Below are 23,559 nucleotides of genomic sequence, written 5' to 3' on the forward strand. Positions count from 1 at the left end.
TATCTCTTCTAGATTAAATCATTCGATCAATTTATCATCATCTATATAAATCGTTCTTTATTTACTATTTTCTTAAAACGATTGTTGTTTAAAGAGACATGTAGAAAGATAAAATAAATGTGTCCTTAATGCTATGATGGAAAATGGTTTATTCGATGATATATTTAGGAGGTTGTTGGACCAAGGATAAGGTCTACGAGTCGATCATGATATACAATATGATATACGAACTAATTATATATATATATATATATATATATATATATATATATATATATATGGAAAAGTTCAATAGATAACCATAATTATTGGTTCTTTAAGGAACCAAATCTTTTTTTCAATTTCTAAAGCTTATTCTTTATCGAAAAAAAATCTAAAAAATATCTAAATTCATATATTAACATTGTGAATGTGAAAAATATTTTTCGGATTCACCGTATGAATCCGGATCACATTGTGAATTTTCAAATATTCACATTGTGAATTTGACGTAAAAAAAAATCGAATTTGATATCATTGAAAAAAGGATAAAAAGTTATGAATTTCTGTATTTTTAGTTTTTTTTTTGATAAAAAATAAGTTCTAAAAGTTGAAAAAAAGTTTGGTTCCTTGGTTCCTTGGTTAATTATGGTTCTCTATTGAACCTCACCCTATATATATATATATATATATATATATATATATATATATATATATATATATATATATATATTCACACATTTCATTGAAATCTTTCAATTGTAATACTCGATTGAAGATGAGTATGATTAGATTCTGACTATTTTCTATGTCATTTGCTTTTATTGAAGTTTATAAATTTCAAATTGTAGTGATTTTAGTAAATTCGGTGTTAATGATATCGACTTTTTATGGTATTATAATCATGTTCGTCCTTGACCGACTAGGTACAATGTTATACAAGAATAATCAAAACAACCAGGATAAATCAAGTTTCAGGCGAGACATACTTGATATGCAAGAGATCGAGGCGTTTTGATAATGATATATTTGAAATTAATTCGAAAAGGACATTGAAGGATATTTTAGTTGTCATTAGTGGGTGCACCAAACCTATGAAGAATAAATGTAACATACTAAGGGGTCGTTTGATAGTTACTAACTGGGTTACAACTGACCGGGTTAGAAGGTTAGAAGTTCTAACTGAGTTAACTTCTGACCGAAACTTTTTGTTTGATTTTACATCCGACTGACTGTACAAAATGACTATATTACCCTCAAACAACATTTTTTTATAATAATTCATTTATGATTAACCATTTAATTTATAACATTACCGTGTAATTTACAAAATAGATATGTTATTTACAACCATTCTTAAAAAAAGATGCATATAAAAATATAAGACAATGACAAAATGATGTAATTTACAACTATTCTTTAAAAATATAACACTAGGATCATAAGCAAACAGTGTTATGATACATATAGTTAATCAATTCTAAGGTTTATACAACATTGATGGATCATACATACACCATTTCTCCAAACTTCATCTATTCTAGTCTAATCCAATCATCCACTACATCATATCATACAAAACTAAACACTATCGATACTTTCTACTTTTAATTTATACCAGTGATTTCTTGTTGATTTAATTTGTGGAAATATAACTAAAATCAGCTTTTAGGCCTCCATAACTATCTTTAACATGATATATGGTATCATAACCATAACCACTTAGTGTTAATCCTACATCTTCATATGCTTCTGCCATGGTCAACTCGTCCAAATCCAAAAGAAAATCAGCCTCATACTTATTGCTTTCCTCAAAACCAACATTCTTGTTAAGTTCATCTTTGAAGACAAGTGATAAACAATAAAAGATCAATCAAATTTCTGAAATCCATACACAAATAAGATGAAATTTATGCAATTAAATACACAAATTGCATCTAATTTCAGGAAATAGATACACAAATAACATCGAATTTCAGAAAATGCATACATATGTGCATCTAATTTCAGAAAAAAAAAGAAAAAAAAAACAGATGAAGAAAATTACCGTCGGAGTTGCAGATCGACCCTGGTGGAGGAAAGTGCTGGAGAGGAGGATGGTGTACTAGCGGTGGACGACGGCGTTGTTGAGCAGGGAAGGGTCGGCGTCGATGGAGAAACGAGATGGCGAAGGAAGAAGGCTGAGGCTAGGAAGGGAGCGTCTGTTAAGAAGAAATTTCATCAATCTTGTATGAATTGGAAGGAGGTCGGAGCTTCAGGAGGCGGCCCTGGAAGAGGTAGGTGAAGTCGTAGGGAGGAGAAGAGAGGAGCGACGCAGGTGATGTCGCTGATGCAGAGTTGGGCAAGGAGAAGAACAAGGAAACGAGAATGACAAGGGCAAATGATGGTTTTTTTCGGTCAGCTTCCTTTTTGCCATGGACCGAGTTAGACAAATTATCAAGACCGAGTCAGAATATTGGACTGGGTCAGACACAATTAGCCCTATATCAAACAGCCTGACCGGACCGAGTCAGCAAAAAGTACTGACCGGACCCAGTCAGCTCCTTACCAAACAGGGCCTAACATAGTTATTTGCTCATGTTTATTTAGATAATCCGATCCAAAGGGGAAAAAAAACAATTACTCTATAGATAACATTTATTGTAGACTAACTCATTTATTCATTCGACAAGTCCTTAGTCCTTACACTATACATCTACGCATATTGTAGTTTAGTACTAATACTTACATATAAAAATACCACATGTTTAAATAACACCACCTTGTTAAAGTTACGGGCATACGCCATACGGCCTAATCACATCCAATTTTAGTAATATAAATTCTGAATCCACAAAAGTTCAAGCATATTGATTAAATGTGGTGGGCTTCACATTTTCTTTTCTAATTTAAAACCAATCATTTTTAATGTTGAGGATTACAATGAGATCATGACATCAAGTAACTGAAATTCCTTGGCATAATCCTGCAATCCTTATCCATCTATTCCAGTGGATTTTTCAGAATGTAAAGAAACAATTAGCCATGAGTCTTCACATTTTGCCGATAATTTATAATCTACAATTCCAAGTAAACGACTCGTTTAAAACAAGAAATGAGATTTTTTTTCAAGAACCATCATTAGTTATGGTCGAATATCTATTTATATTGGGTGATTCATTGAACAAAAATGGAGTAAACTTGCTAGTTTCACTATATAACAGGGACCATTTATGTAATTTACTCTAAAAATATGATAAAAAGCAAAATAGAGTTGTAGAGGGGGATAAAGTAAACATACCTCACAATTATATCTCTGCGCCGTAGTTCCTATAGAGGAAGGAAAAGCCCATCGAATTCCAACGTCCTCTTCTGCTCTCTTTATAAAGCCAGCATACAGCATAATGTGGTGAGAACCACCATTAACCACTCTCTCTTTCTCTTTCTCTTTCTCTCTCTCCCTCTCTCCCGTCATCATCAAGAAACCCCTGTTTTCCATTTCACTTCAGTGGGTTCTCTACAACCCAAATCATTCACTCTTGTCCACTGTGTTCCCTTCCCAATCTCCATCTTCACTCATTGCAACGACACGCAAATCACCCGTTGCCCTTTTTACCTATACTTGAAAATGTGTTCCCATTTGTTTTTATCTTGATATCTGCTGAAACTTTTTCACTTCATTCACATCGATAGAGAGATCATGGACACTACTACAGGTAGGTATCAGTATAGAAATAGACCTGCGAGAGAGAATCATCCCTCTTTCTCATCTTCCTTGCTCGATGAGATCTACCGTTCCATCGATGAGCGAGATGACCGAGAGTTGATGGTTTATAGAGAAGCCACGAGGGAAAAACACAGCAGTTTCTCCATTAAAGACTGCTTTCATGATAATGGTGAAGTTCAACAACAGAGTCGGATTCAGAAATGGATGGACAAAGAAGTGCGCGAAACAGTTGTCGTTAGAAGAAGATCGGGTGCCGATTACAGAAGAAATTCTCAGCAAACCGAACGCGACTCCCGTTACTTCAATTCGAGCTCCAGCTCTTCCGATTCAAGCTGTGCCGGAGGTTTTTCTTCGTCGGAAGCTGAATCAGTTTACGGCGTATCATCAAGGCCTAAACCTATCCGTATAACCACGAATCGAAATGATGAATACAGCACGAGAGAGAAACAGAGGAACAGCCAAAAGTACCAACTCGAAGATTACCAATCAAAACCAAAACACGAAGGCAAGTTCGTGAGGACAAAATCGAGAGCAATGAAGATCTATGGCGACCTAAAGAAGGTGAAGCAACCGATTTCTCCAGGGGGTCGGTTGGCAGCTTTTCTAAACTCACTTTTCACTACAGGCAACGCGAAGAACACTAAGCTTTCATCCTCCTCCACCGGAGGTTACGACGACGCCATCGATCACATCGACAGAAAATCAAAATCCGCCAATGCATCAACATGTTCATCCGCATCGTCATTTTCTCGATCGTGTTTGAGCAAAACTCCATCATCCAGAGGAAAATTGAGCAATAACAAAATGAGATCTGTGAGATTCTACCCAGTGAGTGTGATCGTCGACGAAGACTGTCAACCCTGCGGACACAAATCGCTGTACGGAGAAGAATCAAATCTACCGACAATCAACTTTGTCAAAAATCCTATTACCGAAGAGTTTAAATTACATTCAACTGAGAAAACCCGTCGCATTGAAGAAGCTGCAAGGGAGTTGTTGAGGAATTACCAGAAAAAAGTGGAATGCGAGTTCGATTTGATCAAGAGCAATGTTAAAGGGAACAACGATATAAACATGAACTACGACGACGATGAAGATGACGATGCCGCCAGCCATACCAGCTCCGATCTTTTCGAGCTCGAGAACCTTTCTGCAATCGGAATGGAAAAATATCGAGATGAATTGCCGGTATACGAAACAACTCATTTGGATACGAATATAGCCATAGGTAAAGGCTTCTTCATGTAATTGAACAAAAAATTAGGTTATTGTTAGTTATTTTGGTGTGTTGGGGGGGTTTACGTGAAGATAAATTAGAAGTAAAATAAATTCTCTTTTTTTTGTTATATTTGAATTAGGTAAAAGGTATGTTTATGAAATGATGTTGTATTTCTTTTATCAATTTAGGTTGCAAAATGAATTGCTCAGATTATGTAGTTATGTTTCAAGACCAGTAATTTATGCATTATTTTATTAAATAAAAAATTCATTTTGTAGTACAAAATAATTTTGTTACATAAATAAACTAGATTATAGCCCGCGGGAAACGCATAAAAAACATATAATTGTCTACAGATATTGCATAATGATTATAAAAAAAAATTATATGGTTATTGGTATTATTGAAATGTGTAGAAAATACATTGAAAACGATAAATATCTATAATCATTGAAGGATCTCTTTGTAGACAATATTTTTTTGTTTTATTAGTTGAACGACCTTCATCATCTCATATAGTTATAATATTGTTATATAATTATAAACATTTTAATTAAACATTCTTTCCATAATAAGGTTACTTAATTTAAACATATATTGACAACCAATATACCGTTTTTTCCACTGCATTAAATATTAACAACTATTTCATTTTTTTAAATAAAATCATATAATATAATTTATAGAATATTAAATTGTATATGGATTTAATTTTAGTATATCATCAATGTAGATTCTTTTCTAAATCATGACTGGTTTAATTTAAATTGATTATGAATATAAGTGCTAGCTTTTATGTTTGTTCTTATTTATTTGGTGTTCGCAAGAACTTTGCATTAGTTTTGGCGCAACTTTGAATAATTTTAGTATATCATCAATGTAATTTGGTATATCTTTAAATTATATGAAATATCAAATAATGACATTTCATTACTATTGTGATAATTTAGTTTATATATTGTATTTTTACTAATCTTAACGGTCTTATTTTTTTCTAATAACCATAACACTTTTACTAATTGTACTTTTTACAAATCTCCTAATATCTTATAAATTTTATCTTACTTTATAATTTTTCATAACTATATTATTTTCAAGATTAACTGTCTTAATATTTATTTTTCCAGTCTATTCAATTTTATATTTCATTGTACAACATCATCGTTTGTATGTATTCTGAAATTTCACTTTAAAAATGCTTAATGTTTACACCTTGATATTAATTTTTTTTAATAAACTCGTGTAATAATTATGGAATATATATCTCGTTTTAATTAACATTTACTTCCTTCATTAAATCAAATTCCTCATTAAACAAATATATTTTTGGAAAATAATAATTATAATGGGGCAACATTATCTAAGACGTAAATGTTTGATATACTTTTGGAGGAAAAAAATCAGGATCATTAAACAATTTTATATAAAGAAAATACAAATTTAAATTTGGTGAAATTATGGATGAAATTAATGGCGAAAATTATTTTGGAGGGAGTTGTATTTTGTAAGGTATAATAATATTACAAAATTCGAAATATGTATATTTGTTGTGTAAATTTATAAATTTTATTGTTACTATATAAAGATAAAAAAAATAGGTTGGTATGATATACAAAAACATAACAATTTCAATGATATTTTAAAATCATGCCAAAATTAACCGGATTCTTATGACATAAAAATTAAAAAAAAAAATCATAATCATCTCTAATATATAAAAGTAACATTTTCGTAATTAATGTCAGTTCCCAAGATAGTTAATTTCTGTTTTGTTAAAGGTATGTAATATCTTTTCCTGTTTATTTGAAAAGTTTCAGAAAAGTAGTTAACTGATTTCATGTAATTTGTGACAAAGAAAATCGAAATATATGAATACATATCTTTGATATAGGAACAAAAAAATAATCGAAAAAAATATAAAAAGCGAAAGAAGGTACTGACCTTCTAGTGCACAAGAGCGAATGTTTGAAGCAGAGAATGATGATGTAAGTTATAAGCAATACGAATGATGTTGTACGAGAAGGTTTGAAGAAAATAAACAATTGAAAATAAGTGTGAGCCGCGGATTCAATGATGAATCGTATATGTATGTGATAATTTGAATATGATTTTTGGTATTAATGATTTCCTAATATAAATAGATTTTATATTAATGGTTTACTAATATAAACGAATTTATATTAATGGTTGATATTAATGTCTTGATTGAAATGATTTGTTAGTAATATGCTTTTAAAATTGACCATATTAAAATCTTCACAACCGGAAATTCAAGATTTAAAATATGAAAAGTTTTTATTGGAATTAAATACATTTCATTTCAACGAATGTAAGTTATTGTTTGACGATTGGAAAACATTTATTGGAATTAAATAAACTCCATATGGGGAAGATGATGTCAGCAATTTGATCTAAGGGTAAAAAAAATAAGATTGAAATACAATAAAGGGTTCAGATTATTTAAGATGATGCCATAAGGTTTCTCTTTTAATAATATTTAGAGATGATTAACCTTTTAGGATCCATTAAAAATACTCGCGTTTATTATTTTATAGTGTTTATGTGCAGTCATTTAGATAATATGTTACTTATTAACACATCATCAATGATAACACATTGTAAAAAACTCATTTTGTTCAGATAGAAGATATAGTGATATATCCATTAGAATTAAGGAAAATAATTCAAGAGTGTAACTAACTATTGATTTTGTTTATATCCGGTCCCCTTTTATTGTATGCAATATACCATTGCACGAGTTGTTTGTGTTCACCATAACCATTTTGATCGACTATTGATTTTGTTCACATTTGGTACTCTTTTTTTTTGTATCCAATATATCATCGAACTTATTGTTTGTGTTCACCATAACCCTATAGTCTGTCAAAAGGGTTATGGTGAACACAAACAACAAGTTCGATGATATATTTCGTACAAAAAAATGACCAAATTTGAACAAAAAATCAATAGTTGGTTACCTTTATGAGTCATTTTCATACAAATAAAATCTACATCTTTCAACTTTCCGCTATCAATTGATTTGCCCAACAACTTTTCTAAGGCAGGTAGGTGTACTACTACCGCAACCCCGAGGTATGCCCACCTGGCACTACGGTGGGTGTTATAACACCATAATGGTTGATGTTTTCTGTGTGGTGCTCATCACCGTGCGATACAAATGCCCCGCACCTTCTATCTTCTCTTCGTCCGCTGATTTTCATTTACATATATAAAGTATTTTTAAATAAGCGAGATGTACAAGCTAGTAATGCAAGAAAGTGAGAAGTAGTGAGAGGTGCTTATTTCCTTATAGTTAAGAGGGTGAGAGGAAAATGGTGTGGCACTGATGTGACAACAAACAAGAAATGGGGAGTGGGTACACCCACCAACCTAAAAAATTATCACGAAACATAAAAAGTTGCAAACTATATTTGACAATAAGTTTGGAAAAATGACTCATGAAGGTAACTAACTGTTGATTTTGTTCACATTTGATCATTTTTTTTACGCAATATGTAATTGGTTGTTTGTGTTACCATAACCTTTTTAACCAACAATCACATGTGATAGTCTGTCAAAATGGGTGAACACAAACAACAAGTTTGATAATATGTTGCATAAAAAGACCAAATATGAACAAAATCAACAGTTGGTTACCATACTTAGTCATTTTCCCTTAGAATTATAAGGTGGTTTAAACAGGAAATAATATATCTCAAATATGTATTTTATTATGTAATATTGAACGTGAACATTTATATGAAACATGAGATTATTTTTTGTGAAACAAATTAATAAACACTATACTTTATAAAGACTTAATTATATATAAAAAAAACCTTATATATTACTTTAAAGAAAATCTTATATTTTTCTTAGTTTTATTTGGCCTTTTCGATAATCTTTCGCTTTTATATAACTACTAGGCGAATGTCCGCGCGTTGCGCAGAAGCATCTATATAGCTGAAATCTTTACAAATATATGTTTTTTTAAATATAACAATAATGTTGTTAAATTTGATATAATAATTCGCATACTAAGTTGATATAATATATTGATTATTTTGAATTATATGATAATATATACATCTATTAAAACTGCATAATTTCAATCTTTTGAATGACCTCTACCCGCGGGTTACTCATGAATAAAATTAAATATAATATATGGTTTAATGTTATTTATAGTTGTTGTTATTGTTAATTAATTTTTTAAATTTAATTTGCTTAACGTTTTAATATCTATCATTGTAATTATTTAAAATATCAAACAGTTTTTTTGATTTTAAAGGTGTAACAATATAATCATTTATATAGAGTTATTTTTAACTATTGTTATTGTAAGTTATTTTAAGCTACTTATTTGAAAACTTTTCACGATTATAAAAATATTTTAGTTAAATTGATATTACAATTTAGTTTTTGCATTTAGCACGATAATTTATCACTTTTAAGTTAACTATTCACAAAATATTCTTTGGGTTTTTTAAGTGGAACTGAAAATTATATTGAAGTTGACCTTGTAATGTTATATTTAAATTAACAATTTAAGTATTTTGTCCAAACTTTTCAAAAGTTGTAGCTTTAAACTGATAATGGTTTACACACAACAATATATTAAATATAACAAATTAAGTATAATATGTTAAAAGTTAAAGGCATAACTTTATAAGTAGAAGTAAAAATATTATTTTAATATTAAAATTTAGTTTATTTATGATTACACTTTAGGTTTGATACTTATTTAACCTTGTTAACCAACTTATAATCATTATTAGAAAGACACTACAATTTATCACATTTAACTATTTACAAAATATTCTTTGGGTTGTTTAAGTTGAACTAAAATTTATATTTAAGTTGATCATGTAAGATTATATTTAAATTAACAATTTAAGTATTTTATACAAATTGTTCAAAAGTTGTAGCTTTAAAATGATAATGGTTATTAAACCTAATAAATTAAGTATAATATGTTAAAAGTTAAAATCATAACTTTATAAGTAGAAGAAAATATATTATTTTAATATTAAAATTTAGTTTATATATAATTACACTTTAGGTTTTATATTTATTTAACCTTATTATCCAACTTATAATCATTATTAGAAAGAAATTGATTAGTCATGAGAGTTTCAAATGAATGTGGTGAAAGGAAAAATGAATGAGAGTTTCAAATGAATGTGGTGAAAGGAAAAATGCTTCCTTTATAAGTATACTAGGCGAATGTCCGCGCGTTGCGCAGAAACACCTATATAGTTGAAGTCTTTACAAATATATGTTTTTCTAAATAGAGCAATAACGTTGTTGTTAAATTTGATATAATAATTCGTATACTAAATTGATATACTATATTGATTATTTTGAATTATATGATAATATATACATCTATTGTAACTGCATAATCTCAATCGTTTGAATGACTTCTATCCGTGAGTTACACATGAATAAAATTAATGTTTAATGTTATTTATAGTTGTTATTGTTAATTAATTTTTTAAAATTTATTTGCTTAATGTTTTAACGATTATAAAAATATCTTCAGGAAATAGTTTAGTTAAATTGAGATTACAATTTACTCTTTGCATTTATCACTACAATTTATCAGTTTTAACTATTTACAAAATATTCTTTGGTTTTTTTAAGTGGAACTGAAATTTATATTTAAGTTGACATTGTAATTTTATATTTAAATTAACAATTTAAGTATTTTGTCCAAACTATTCAAAAGTTGTAGCTTTAAACTGATAATGATTTACATACAACAACATATTAAATCTAATAAATTAAGTATAATATGTTAAAAGTTAAAGACATAACTTTATAAGTAGAAGTAAAGATATTATTTTGAAACTGAAATTTAGTATATTTAAGATTACACTTTAGGTTTGATATTTATTTAACCTTACTAACCAAGTTATAATCATTATTAGAAAGACACTACAATTAATCATTTTTTACTAGTTACAAAATATTTTTTGGGTTGTTTAAATTCAACTAAAATTTATATTTAAGTTGACCTTGTAATGTTATATTCAAATTAATAATTTAAATATTTTATACAAATTGTTCTAAAATTGTATCTTTAAAATGATAATGGTTTACATCCAACAATATATTAAAACGAATAAATTAAGTATAATATGTTAAAAGTTAAAGAAATATCATATCATATCATACTATATTATAAAGGAAGCATTTTTTCTTCACCACATTCATTTGAAACTCCCATGACTTTTCAATTTTTTTATAATAATCATTAAAAGTTGGTTAATAAGGTTAAATAAATATCAAACCTAAAGTGTAATCATATATAAACTAAATTTCAATATTAAAATAATATCTTTACTGACACTACAATTAATCAGTTTTTACTATTTATAAAATATTTTTTGGGTTTTTTTAAGTTCAACTAAAATTTATATTTAAGTTGACCCTTTAATGTTATATTCAAATTAATAATTTAAATATTTTATACAAATTGTTCCAAAATTGTATCTTTAAAATGATAATGGTTTACATCCAACAATATATTAAAACTAATAAATTAAGTATAATATGTTAAAAGTTAAAAAAAACATAACTTTGTAAGTAGAAGTAAAGATATTATTTTAATATTGAAATTTAGTTTATATATGATTACACTTTAGGTTTGATATTTATTTAACCTTATTAACCCATCTATAATTATTATTATAAAGAAATTGAAAAGTCATGGGAGTTTCAAATGAATGTGGTGAAAGGAAAAATGCTTCCTTTATAATATAGTATGATATCATATGATATCATATGATAATGATAATGATAATGATAATGATAATGATGATTTTTCATATAAAAAAAACCTCAACCTTTTAAAAAACTCACATTTTGCAAACTTTTTTGTTTCTTCAATTTTTTTTGGTTTTTGTTTTAGTTCATAAGTTTTTCATGTTGTATATGATGTTCTTGATAATTTTTAGTTTTTCATATTAAAATCTGAAGTAGACATTTGATTTTTCAAACAAAGAGAAAGAATGTCGTGTCTAATTCTTGTGTATGAAAGTATCATTCTATATGATATTTAAAGTAATCTAAGATGCCAAACACCAATATATGTTTGGAATCTAATTTCAGATTTCATGTTATTACCAATAAAAACATTTTCAACCTTAGAAGTGATTAGGTACATAATAATTTTTATGTTCGATTCTTGTTGGTAAAATGCATATCAAATTTTATTTAAAGGATACTCGAAGATTGTAACATGTAAAGACTATAGGTCTAAGCTGGGTTTGCATCTTATCTTGTTTTAAGAATCAAACAGAAAACCAACTTTCGGATGTTAATATTACACTAGTACAAAACTGGGTTATGGTATCGGTTTTTGAAAACTTGGTCTTCTCGGTTTTCATATTTCTCATCACTAAAGATCATAAACTAACTCACATGATTGTTTCCATGATGGTTTATTGAAATCGAGTCACCATTGCACATCAGACTTCACACATTCACGTCGGTTTTACATAAAAAAGTGACAATATGAGCGACGACCTAAAATGGTGGGCAAATGTCCTCTTTACTAACGGGTTTTGTTATTTTATATGTTCATCTACCTTGTATTAGTTATTAAGCGAGACATATGGTGTTGAAGTTGATGGGAAATCTAAGTTACAACTACAATGGCATAAGCGGAAAACAATCAAAACAATTCTAATTGATTAGGGCATATGCAACCTAGTTTTGGTCTATGTCTTTCACATATAGCAACATACTATGAATCACTAGCATAGAAAACTTTCCTATGAATGAACTAGTTCATAAGATAGGAAAAAATAACCTTTAGATTGTTATAGTAAACAATCTTGAATCATTCTTCTTCAAAACTTTGGTAGCTAGCACCACAAGTGTCGTGCCTATGATGGTTCACAACCAAGGCTATCAACTAAGGATTATGGAGATGGATGAGGAGAATTTCGGCTAGAATTCTCTTAGGGTTATGAGTGCCGAAAATGTAAAGGTCAAGGCTCCTGATATAGGTGAGGTAGCTTAGAGCCAAAGCTAAGGTTTAAGGGTGGAAACCCTAATCCCCCTTGCTTGGTGACCAAGCAGCCCACATGCCTCCATCCAATAGTCTCCCACTTGGATAAGTCTAATAACTATAACTGCTAGTATAATCTTCCAAATTGATTAGCAAATTGTAGCTACCAAAAGTTGTTGTCGAACTCTGACCTAGTCAGTAACATGTCCTAAGATAATTGATCATATAATCCTCTATTCTGCAAGATATCATAAGGATATGAGACATGGAACATAATCAATCTAATTGTCCAATACTTTGTTTCCCGATTTCTGATTTGTAATGACATAGAGCTTCAAATCGAACACATCAATCAAGTCCTGGCCGGGCCCGACACTATAAGTCAACACCAAATCACCGAGGGGCCCAAATATATCGCTTTTCCCCTAAAGGTTAAAAGGAACAGATAAACTTTGAGTTATATGCTTGTACTATCTAATCATCAAATTATGCACAACAATACATTTTATAACTTCAAGTTACTGATGCGTTTACATATCATCAATGCACAACCAACTTGTAAACTACAACTCATATATCTCTGTTTAAAGATTATAAGATATTATCGTATCAGAATTACTTGTGATAAATTCCATGAAGTAATTCTCTGAGCGTGGGTTAATCCAATACTTAAATTCTCCATTTCAAAGTACTCATGAATATTGCAGCAATACTTATTGCTATGTCTGAAACTCTTCATACAATCTGCAATTCAACTCATGACAGTCTTGGTTCACTACTTACTTCCAAAAGTATGATTGACTGTGGCTGTTTGAATAATCTAATTATTCAGGAAGTAAAACATGCAAAAATGAAACACAAAATAAATAATAGACAAAAGGTAGTAATCCAACTCATAAATAAATATCCATTACTTAATCACCAAAAGTCAATTACATTTATTTCGTTACAAGTTTCAAACCTGACTATCTAACTGCTAAAACTAATATCATCCTTCAGACCAATGCTCCTAGCATGTTGAACGTGATTGACCCTACTCAGTCCCTTTGTGAGGGGATATGCAGGATTCTTTTATGACGATACCCTCTTCACGACGAGGTGACCTTCTTTTACTTTATGTCTAATGAAATGGTAATTTCTGTCGATATGCCTTGATCTGCCATGATCTCTTGGTTCCTTTGTTAAGGAAACCGCCCCTCCATTATCACATAAAATCTCCATTGGCTCCTTGATGGCTGGAACAACTCCAAGGTCTCCGATTAAGTTCTTCAACCAAATAGCCTTCTTTGATGCTTCGCTCGCTACTATGTACTCTGATTCACAGGTAGAATCAGCCACCATCTCCTGTTTGGAACTTTTCCAGGTTACCGCTCCTCCATTTAGGGTAAACACCCAACCAGATTGAGAACGAAAGTTGTCTATGTCTGTTTGAAAGCTGGCGTCGCTATACCTAGTTACTCTCAACGTATCACTGCCACCAAGCACAAGGATCTAGTCCTTAGTTCTTCGCAAATACTTGAGAATATTCTTAACTGCTATCCAGTGAGCTCTACCTGGATTTCCCTGATAACGACTGTCCATGCTCAAAGAAAAAAGCTACATCATGGCGAGTACATGTCATAACATACATGATAGATCCAACTTCAGAAGCATATGGAACTCTATTCATTTCTCCTATCTATGCATCAATACTCGAGCTCTGAGTCTAACTCAGTTTGGTATTACTGTATAGGCAGTTCTCATTTCTTGGAATTCTCCATACTAAAACGCTTTAGCAGTTTTTACAAGTATATACTTTGACTAAGTCTAATTATCCTTTTACTCCTGTCTCTCAAAATCCTTATCCCTAGAATATAAGTAGCCTCTCCTAGATTCTTCATAGCGAAACACTTTCCAAGCCAAGACTTTACTTCTTGCAAAGTTGGAATATCATTTCCTATAAGAAGTGTTTTCATCAACATATAATACCAGGAAGGTTACTATACTTCCACTAGCTTTGACATATACACAAGATTCATCTTCATTTCTAGAGAAGCCAAACTCTTTAACCTTCTCGTCAAAACAAAGATTCCATCTGCGAGAAGCTTGTTTCAGTCCATAGATTGATTTCTCAAGCTTACACACTCTATTTGGATACTTTGCATCCACAAAACCCTCTGGCTGACTCATGTAAACATCCTCAACCAACTTCCTATTAAGGAAAGCAGTTTTGACATCCATCTTCCATATTTCATAGTCATGAAACACAGCTATGGCTAGTATTACCCTAATAGATTTTATCTTAGCTACTAGTGAGAAGGTCTCATCATAGTCAACCCCTGGGGTTTGAGTAAAGCCCTTCGCAACCAGTTGAGCCTTGAAAGTGTGTACCTTTCTATCCATGTCGGTCTTTTTTTTTGAAGATCCATTTGCACCCAACTGTCTTATAACCTGGTACATTATCAACCAAATTCAAAACTTGGTTGTCATACATGGACTTGATCTCTCTATCCATTGCCTCTTTCCACTTGGCTGACTCAGAGCCTGCCATGGCTTTCTTGTAGTTAGCTGGCTCATCCAAATTTACCAGTGTACTATCACTGATAAACATATCACCATCTGTAGTAATATGGAAACCATAAAACTTAGGTGGCATTCTAACTCTACTTGAATGCCTAAGAGGTAATGACACGTCAATTGTAACTACTGGAATTTCTTCCTCAGGTTGAGCCCTAGCATTTTCATAGGTTCCTTCATCGTTTGATTCCTGAATTTCTTCAAGATCAATTGTACTCCCATTGTCCACTTTTCATATGAGCTCTTTCTCTCGAAAGCCCCCCTTCGTGCTAAGAAGACAACATTCTCACTAGGTCTGCAGAACAAATATCCAAATGATTTCTGTGGGTAGCCGATGAAAATACATCTCTCACTTCTAGGTTCAATATTGTCGTGAGTCTCTCGTCTAACAAAAGCTTCACAACCCCAAACCTTGATATGTGCTAACGAGGGAACCTTCCCTGTCAACATCTCGTGAGGTTTTTGTGCAACCTTCTTTGTTGGGACAAGATTAATAATATGGGCGGTAGTCTCTAATACATACCCCCAGAATGATATTGGAAGTGAAGCTCGACTCATTATGGAACGAACCATGTCTAACAAGGTCCGATTATGCCTTTCAGCCACACCATTAAGTTGTGGTGTCCTAGGAGGTGTCAGTTGTGAAACTATTCCACATTCCTTGAGGTAGTCGTGGAACTCAATACTAAGATACTCATCGCCTCTGTTGGTTCTAAGCATCTTTATCTTCCTGCCCAATTGATTCTCGACTTCTTGCTTAAATTATTTGAACTTTTCAAAGGTTTCTGAATTCTGCTTGATTAAGTAGATATATCCATATATGTTATAATCATCAGTAAAAGTCACATAGAATCGATTTGCATCCCTTGTGGTGGATCTGAAGGGCCCACACACATCTGTGTGTATGAGATCCAACAATCATTCTCCTCTTTCACAAGAACCAGTGAAGGGTGATTTTGTCATCGTTCCCAATAAACAAGACTCGCATGTGTCATCTGACCTTAAGTCAAATGATTCCAACACTCCATTCTTTTGGAGTTGGGCCATACGTTTCTTGTTAACATTTCCAAGAAGACAATTCCACAAGTACGCTTTGTCTATACCATTTGACGAATCAATATGAAAAACACTATTTCCTAAATTGTCTATAATCATCACAGTTTCATACACGCCATCACAAGGTAAAACTTCAAAATAAAACACACCATTTTTATAAGCAGAAATAGAACCATTCTTATTATTAAAATAATATCTAAAACCTTGTCTAAATAAAGCATGAAATGAAATGATGTTTCGTGTCTTCTCTGACGAGTAGCAACAATTTATTAAATCTAAACCTAACCCACTACTAAGCACTAAGCTATAAACTCGAATCTTGGTGACAGATGAATATCGCCTATTCACCATGATCAAGTTCTCTCTTCCATGCCCTAAATCCTCACTTCTTCTTATCCCCTGCAATTCAGAAAAAATGTGAAACCCACATCCTGTATCAAGGACCCAAGAACGAGAATATGATGAGTTATTAGATAAGACAGTGTAAATACCTGCCGATGTTGGCTTCACTTTGCCATCCTTGATATCCTGCAAGTATTTCGGGCAGCTTCGTTTCCAATTCCCCTTGTCATTGTAGTAGAAGCAAGTGGCCTCTTTTGGGTCAGAGATAGGGGGAGCATCAGAACTGGATTTTTCTTTGGGTCTTGTACTTGACGACCCAACTTGGGACTTTCCCTTCCAGTTTTCCTCGGGAGGACCTTTCCTATTCTTCCCTTCACTGGCCCTATGGCCAGAACAAGAGCACTAGCAGGAGACGAGACAACAGCTTTTCCCTTCATTCCTGCTTCAGCTGTTCGAAGGAGGTTGTGCAAGTGTAACAAAATAGTTTCATTGTTGTTGTTCAAATGACAGGCCAATATGAACTGATCATAACAACTTGGCAGAGAGTTCAACACTATATCGATTGCCAACTCTTCATCAAAATTCATGTTGACCTTGATTAGCCTGTCCACATAACATTGCATCCTCGAAACGTGGTTGCTCACAGAATCTCCATCCTTCATATTGATTGCAATGAGGGACTTTACCACCTTATACTTTTCTTGACGAGCTCGCTTATGGTATTTCTCCATAAGGTCCTTGTTCATCTCGTACGACCAGTAACCCTCATAGTTCCTTTGTAACTCTGGAGTCATTGTCGCTACCATGATGCACACAAATTTTGTGGCATCATTATAGTGCTTCCTATAGGTGACCATTTCTTCAGGAGTGGCCTTCGTTTCGTCGATCTCATCCAAAGGTTTTTCAAGGACGTATTCTTTGTCCTCGAAGCGAAGGGCCATCTTGATGTTGTTCATCCAATAATTGTAATTGGTGCCATCTAATTACACCTTCGAGCAGATGTTCAACAGAGAGAAGTTGTTGTTATTGTTGGAGGAGGAACTAGAAGCATCGGTAGGAGTAGACATCTGAAAGAGAAGAAAGGTAATTTTAGTTAGATAAGAACCATCCTCAATATAACACCCAAAATGAAATATCAAGGCTAGGATCCAACTAAATAATTTACAACTTAGAAAAGGGATGTCGTAATCTAATTGTAAATTACATAAAGGTAGGTAAGTGATGATTTACCAATTTCACCATCGAAAAACGAAATTTGAACGAATTTGGTTTTTAATGAAATTCCTAAATCTTTTTGAGAATCATTGAACTTTTCAATGGCATGTTTAATCTCGATTATGCTCTTCTATTTATGACTGGGATACCGAAGATCACAAACAAGATGTGAATAACCATGCAAATTAACTTGGTACTCTCGATGTCATTTATCATCTCATTTTAATGTGTCAGTTAGCCATACGCGCTCCATTAATCAATCATAATTTTCGAGACACCCATTGCCACCTTTTATTCGTCCCTATTAGTGTGTCGGTTAACCATACACGCTCCACTAACGAATCATAAAGTGCCGTGTGTAATTTCATGGGTTAGCATACAAGTTCACAATTTTCCTAAAGTAACTAAGATTGAGAATTTAAAAAAAAATATGTTTAGTTACTTTATAATTCATTATACTTATTAATGATGATTAGGTCGTCCTAGCAAACCCGTTCGACTAACGACCCCCCATCAATCAAGGAAGCGGTGGGTGAGAGTGGACACCCATTCAACCAACATTTTATAGGCAGTTTCCTTATACCCCCTTAAAGATTGGCTTCGTGAATGAGGCGTACAAGCAGTTCGACTGACTCGTCTTATACATATAGTAATATTAATCTTTTAATGTTACATATATTATAAGGGTGTATTTTTTTTTTAAATTTTCAAAAAATACTAAGGTTTACATTTTAATTTCAAAAATTAGACTTTTAATTTAAATTTAAAACAAACCCAATAATATTTGACATTAATTATTAAGTCTAATTAATAGTCAAATTAATTATTTAAACACTTAAAAAATCAATCATATTAATTACCAAATAATCAATCAAGTCAAATATCTGTTTCCTAATTTCTAGGCATTCAAATCATCATGATATATATAGCAAAATCAGATTTAACAATTAAATATAGCATATAATCATCCAAGAAATTAAATATGGCAGATTTGGTCCAGATTTTTCGGATCTGACCGAGTTCACGTCATGAGCTTCAAGGCTCACGTCGTGACCTGCGACTAAATCAAAACCAGGTTTCTTTTCGATTCACCAATGTGAAAATACATGAAAGAAAGCCCTAGGCTCTGAAACCACCGATGGGAAATCTAAGTTACAACTACAATGCCATAAGCGGAAAACAATCAAAATAATTCTAATGGATTAGGAAACATGCAACCTAGTTTTGATCTATATCTTTCACATGTAGCAAGATACTATGAATCACTAGAATACAAAACTTTCCTATGAATAAACTAGTTCATAAGATAGGAAAAACTAAACTTTAGATTGTTATAGTAAACAATCTTGAATCCTTCTTCTTCAAAACTTTGGTAGCCAGCACCACAAGCGTCGTGTCTCTGATGGTTCACACCCAAGGCTAGCAACTAAGGATTATGAAGAGGAAGGAAGAGAATTTCGGCCAGAAGTCACTTAGGGTTATGAGTGCCAAAAATGTAAAGGCCAAGGCTCCTTATATAGATGAGGTAGCTTAGATCCAAAGCTAGGGTTTAAGGGTGGAAACCTTAATCCCCTTGCGTGGTGACCAAGCAACCCACAGGCCTCCATCCAAGAGCCTTTGGACGAAATTTATAGGCCCTACCTAGAAGATTTTGTCCAAACTCTCTTAAGGAGGTTCTAGAGCCTTTTCCTCAAATATTAATAAATTGCCAAACAACCCCTACACTATTTAATTAATCCAATTAATCCCAAAATTAATTCTAATTAATTTCTGATCAATTATTAATTAAATATTATGATTTCTAATTAATATATTATTCTCATAATATATTAATAAATCATTTATTTCAATTTATTAATCTAATAATAAATCAACCTTCTCCAATATAATCCTGTCCAATTGTCAGCTTTGAGGGCAACCCAAAAGGACTGTGTTACAATCAATTCAAATTAATACCAATTATAGTTATGAGCTTAGACACCTAATCCAACAGAAGTTTCATTTTAAGTGATTAAATTTTATACTAAAGTTTCTAACATGAAAAAACCCATGACAAGTCGTGCAACGACCGAAAACGATAGCCAAATGTCATCTATTATAACCGGTATAATACTAAACATGTCACTAAAAGTGATCAATAATCATAATAAAAAATAACATGTTAGTATAGATCACTTTTAGTGATGTATTAAACTTTTATTTGTCGGTGTATGTAAACAATAGTAATGATAAACGATTAAACATGTTAGGAAAGATAACTTATCCTTACAGCTTAATTACATTTGTTTCTCCAAAAGTCAACAATTGTCGCGCTAATATTTATAAACGGTCACCGTAAGTAAACATTTATCACTCGATATGAAAAAACACATCACTATAAGTGTATTACTAATGAAGGTTCAAAATAAGATAGATATATCTCCAAAAACACCCTACCATATAATGATGGGTTTAACCTATAGTAACATGTTTTATAGGTTATATTCACCATAATTGAACGACATCATAACTTATTTTCAATGACACGACCTTTCCTCTCATGTTCTTCAAAAAAAGCCCATACATAAAATGTAGTGACGGGTTTTTTACTTGGATATAGCATAGTTTTGTACGAGTGTTAAGATACTCCTGAGCAGTTAAAAGTGATAATAGAATGCATAGAACAACACAAAATAATACATAAGGAATTACGTAGTTCACTTGATAATCAAGCTACGTCTATGGGGAAGCTAGAGAGATTCTTTATTGATGTGGATGTTATAAATACAATAGCGGTGTATTACCTGCACTCACAATAGCTCTCACACACTCTATCATTATGGTTACATAAAAGGAGATATATATGCTAGTTGACTTAAATGACTTAGGAATTAGTGCCGACCTAATGGACCCTTAGACAAAAGATTAGACTACAATGTCAATGTGTTCTCCAAGATAGGATTTCTGAAAAGCGACATACTCTGAAATGTGATAACAAACATTATGGAGAAACTTATCTTTATTTAGAATTGCTTCGCAAACTGAGCTCCTGATCCTTCTTTCTTTTGTGTTCTTCTATCTTATGAAACATTCTGTCTCTGAAAACTTTTGGCATCCGCATATAAAACTCTTATAATGTGTTTCACATTGTGGTGCTCAAACAGTCTTTCATTATACTTTTCATTTAAACGCCACAACTCAACATCGAACTCCAAGCGGTCTAAGATACCAAGCCAGTTTAGACGGATGGTCTCCACCTGTTGCAATCTTCAAGAATGTTATAAATAGATTTTGATATTTATTTTTCCTATAAGATCCGGACACAACATCCTTTCTCTCTTTTTGAAAAACTCAAATGTGCCCATCAAATCTATCAAGAACACCATAACAACACCATGCAAAAACAAAGGGTCTTTTCGAGAATAAAAAGCTTGATGTTTGTTTTGAAATTTTTTTGTGTAAAACCCGAAGATTACCTATAAACCTATTAAAATTGCCAAATAAAAACATTAAAATACAAGGTTTTTTAAGGAAAAAAAAAAGTTGAGATTTAATCTATAACATCCTGATTTTGGGTCTAGAAGTTTTGGTTATTTTTGGGATTCATTTTGCAAAATAAAATTAAGGTTTTATTCCATAAAAGACCCTATATTTTGTATATTTCCATTTTAGATCTAAAACTATTTTTTTCAAAATAAACTTGAATTTAACACATTCCTTGTTAATTGATGGGGAAAGCAGTTTACCAATAGGTATCCAATCTTACGCCCATCACTTCAATTAACATCACTCTTTCACTTTATCCCAAAGGATAAAAAGCAGTCATTAGGAAGTTGGAAACATTTGGTGAACAATACAAGTAATAAAAGAGCGTTTCTAAATGAAGTTTATTACTTATATAAGTACGTTGCTAAAATATGTATAATACTAATATAAGTACATCTATAACAATTATATGTTTTTGATGGAGATAATATTACTATAAATAGCAATGTCATTTTGGGTTACACGCAATAACAAAATAAAGCAGATTTGTAAAGATATTTATTTGAAGGACTTATTTTGTTACTTAATTAATAGTTTAAATTAATTAATAGTAAATAAATGATTATGGAATAGTAAAGAATGATTTGAATTCTATAGATAATTATAATTAAGTTTGATGATTATCTCTAGTGTTTCAAATCACTTCTCTATAAATAGAGGGCTCCAAATTCAGTTTTAACACACGTGAAAAATACATCTCAGTCTCAAAAGTTCGGAAATCCTCAAAAACCCAAAAGAATCCCAAAGTTCAGTTCCCACGTCATGGCAGAGTGTTTACCACGTCGTGGTTGACCATAAAATCGAGATTTTGGTTCTGTTTGAAGCTGATGTTTCGAGGGTTGCTTATATATGCTTGAAAATTATTTCTTGGGTGCGATTTTAGAAGAGGGACTCTATGTTGGGTTCTCTAGGTTATTCAACCGGCTCGTCAAAAGAAGAAACCTACAAAGAAAGCAAATGTATGACTATATTCTATTGTGTTCTATAAGTTGTATGGATAGTTGAGTTAGATCTAGATGTTTTGAGTCTTATATCAGAATTATTTGTTGTTTCAGTTGCCTAATGGTTGATCTTTGATAGGCTCGAAACCCATCAGTTATGGTAAGTGTTTTCAAGTGGCATGGGTGTTTAAGACAAGGTTGGCTTATTCCTCGTATTCTGTAGATTTGCAAGCTTGGTGTTGCACATGTAGATTATAAGAATTCCATGTGTTCATGTAATATATGCAAGTACTACAATCACCAAAATCTCGACGACTTCATGAGCCTCGATTTTCAACTAAAATATTCAAAATCAATTTAGTACTTTCTTACAACCTCTAAGTGGTTGTAAATTATTCCCAATATCAATAGGAAGAGACATACTAGTAAGAAGGACAACAAATCTAAGAGAATTGTTAATTGATACAATTGTCATGAGTATTCGCATAAAAAGTCATGTAAGAATCCTATAAAGTAGCTTGATCCAAAACCAACAAAGAATATATATGGGGAAGCCAATTGTGGAAAAGATTAAAAATACTTCAAAAATACCAAGAAAAACCAAAAAAAACTTGAAAAGGTGTGTCGAAATACAAAGGAGAAATGTAACAAGCCTTAAAGCTCATATTCACAAGCAATTGATGATTTGAAGAAATATAGATACAATGAACAAGAAATTGAGGAAGTAATGGATACAATAGATGATCAAGAATTTGATGAATTAAGACTATGTATGTAACAATTTTCCAAACTACGTTGTTATCATATCGAGTAAACTAACTATTTTTATATGAAGTATATAGGAGGAAGCATTGGTTAATGGACAAAGGTATATGTTGCATAAAAAAATGTGCCAAAAATCTTGCTTGATGTACCAGTCATACTTGACGAAGAATAAGGAATTGAAGAAATAGTAGTGGATAATGTCACGTTTATACTAGAAAATATTGTACCAGACTTG

At 31.6% G+C, this 23,559-nt stretch overlaps 1 protein-coding gene across 1 annotated transcript; it reads left to right on the plus strand.

Moving 5' to 3' along the window:
• Nucleotides 1-3,304: 3,304 nt before the first annotated feature.
• LOC145117010 (DNA mismatch repair Msh6-like protein) lies at nt 3,305-5,117 on the plus strand. The gene has a single exon (XM_079053312.1). It carries the CDS (start codon nt 3,659-3,661, stop codon nt 4,931-4,933), a length of 1,275 nt encoding a protein of 424 aa, XP_078909438.1. The 5' UTR covers nt 3,305-3,658; the 3' UTR covers nt 4,934-5,117.
• The last annotated feature ends 18,442 nt before the right edge of the window (nt 5,118-23,559 follow it).

This window comes from Lactuca virosa, chromosome 5, assembly GCF_052849685.1.
Source record: "Lactuca virosa cultivar CGN04683 chromosome 5, Lactuca_virosa_CGN04683_v6, whole genome shotgun sequence".
In the NCBI taxonomy this organism is placed as follows: Eukaryota; Viridiplantae; Streptophyta; class Magnoliopsida; order Asterales; family Asteraceae; genus Lactuca; species Lactuca virosa.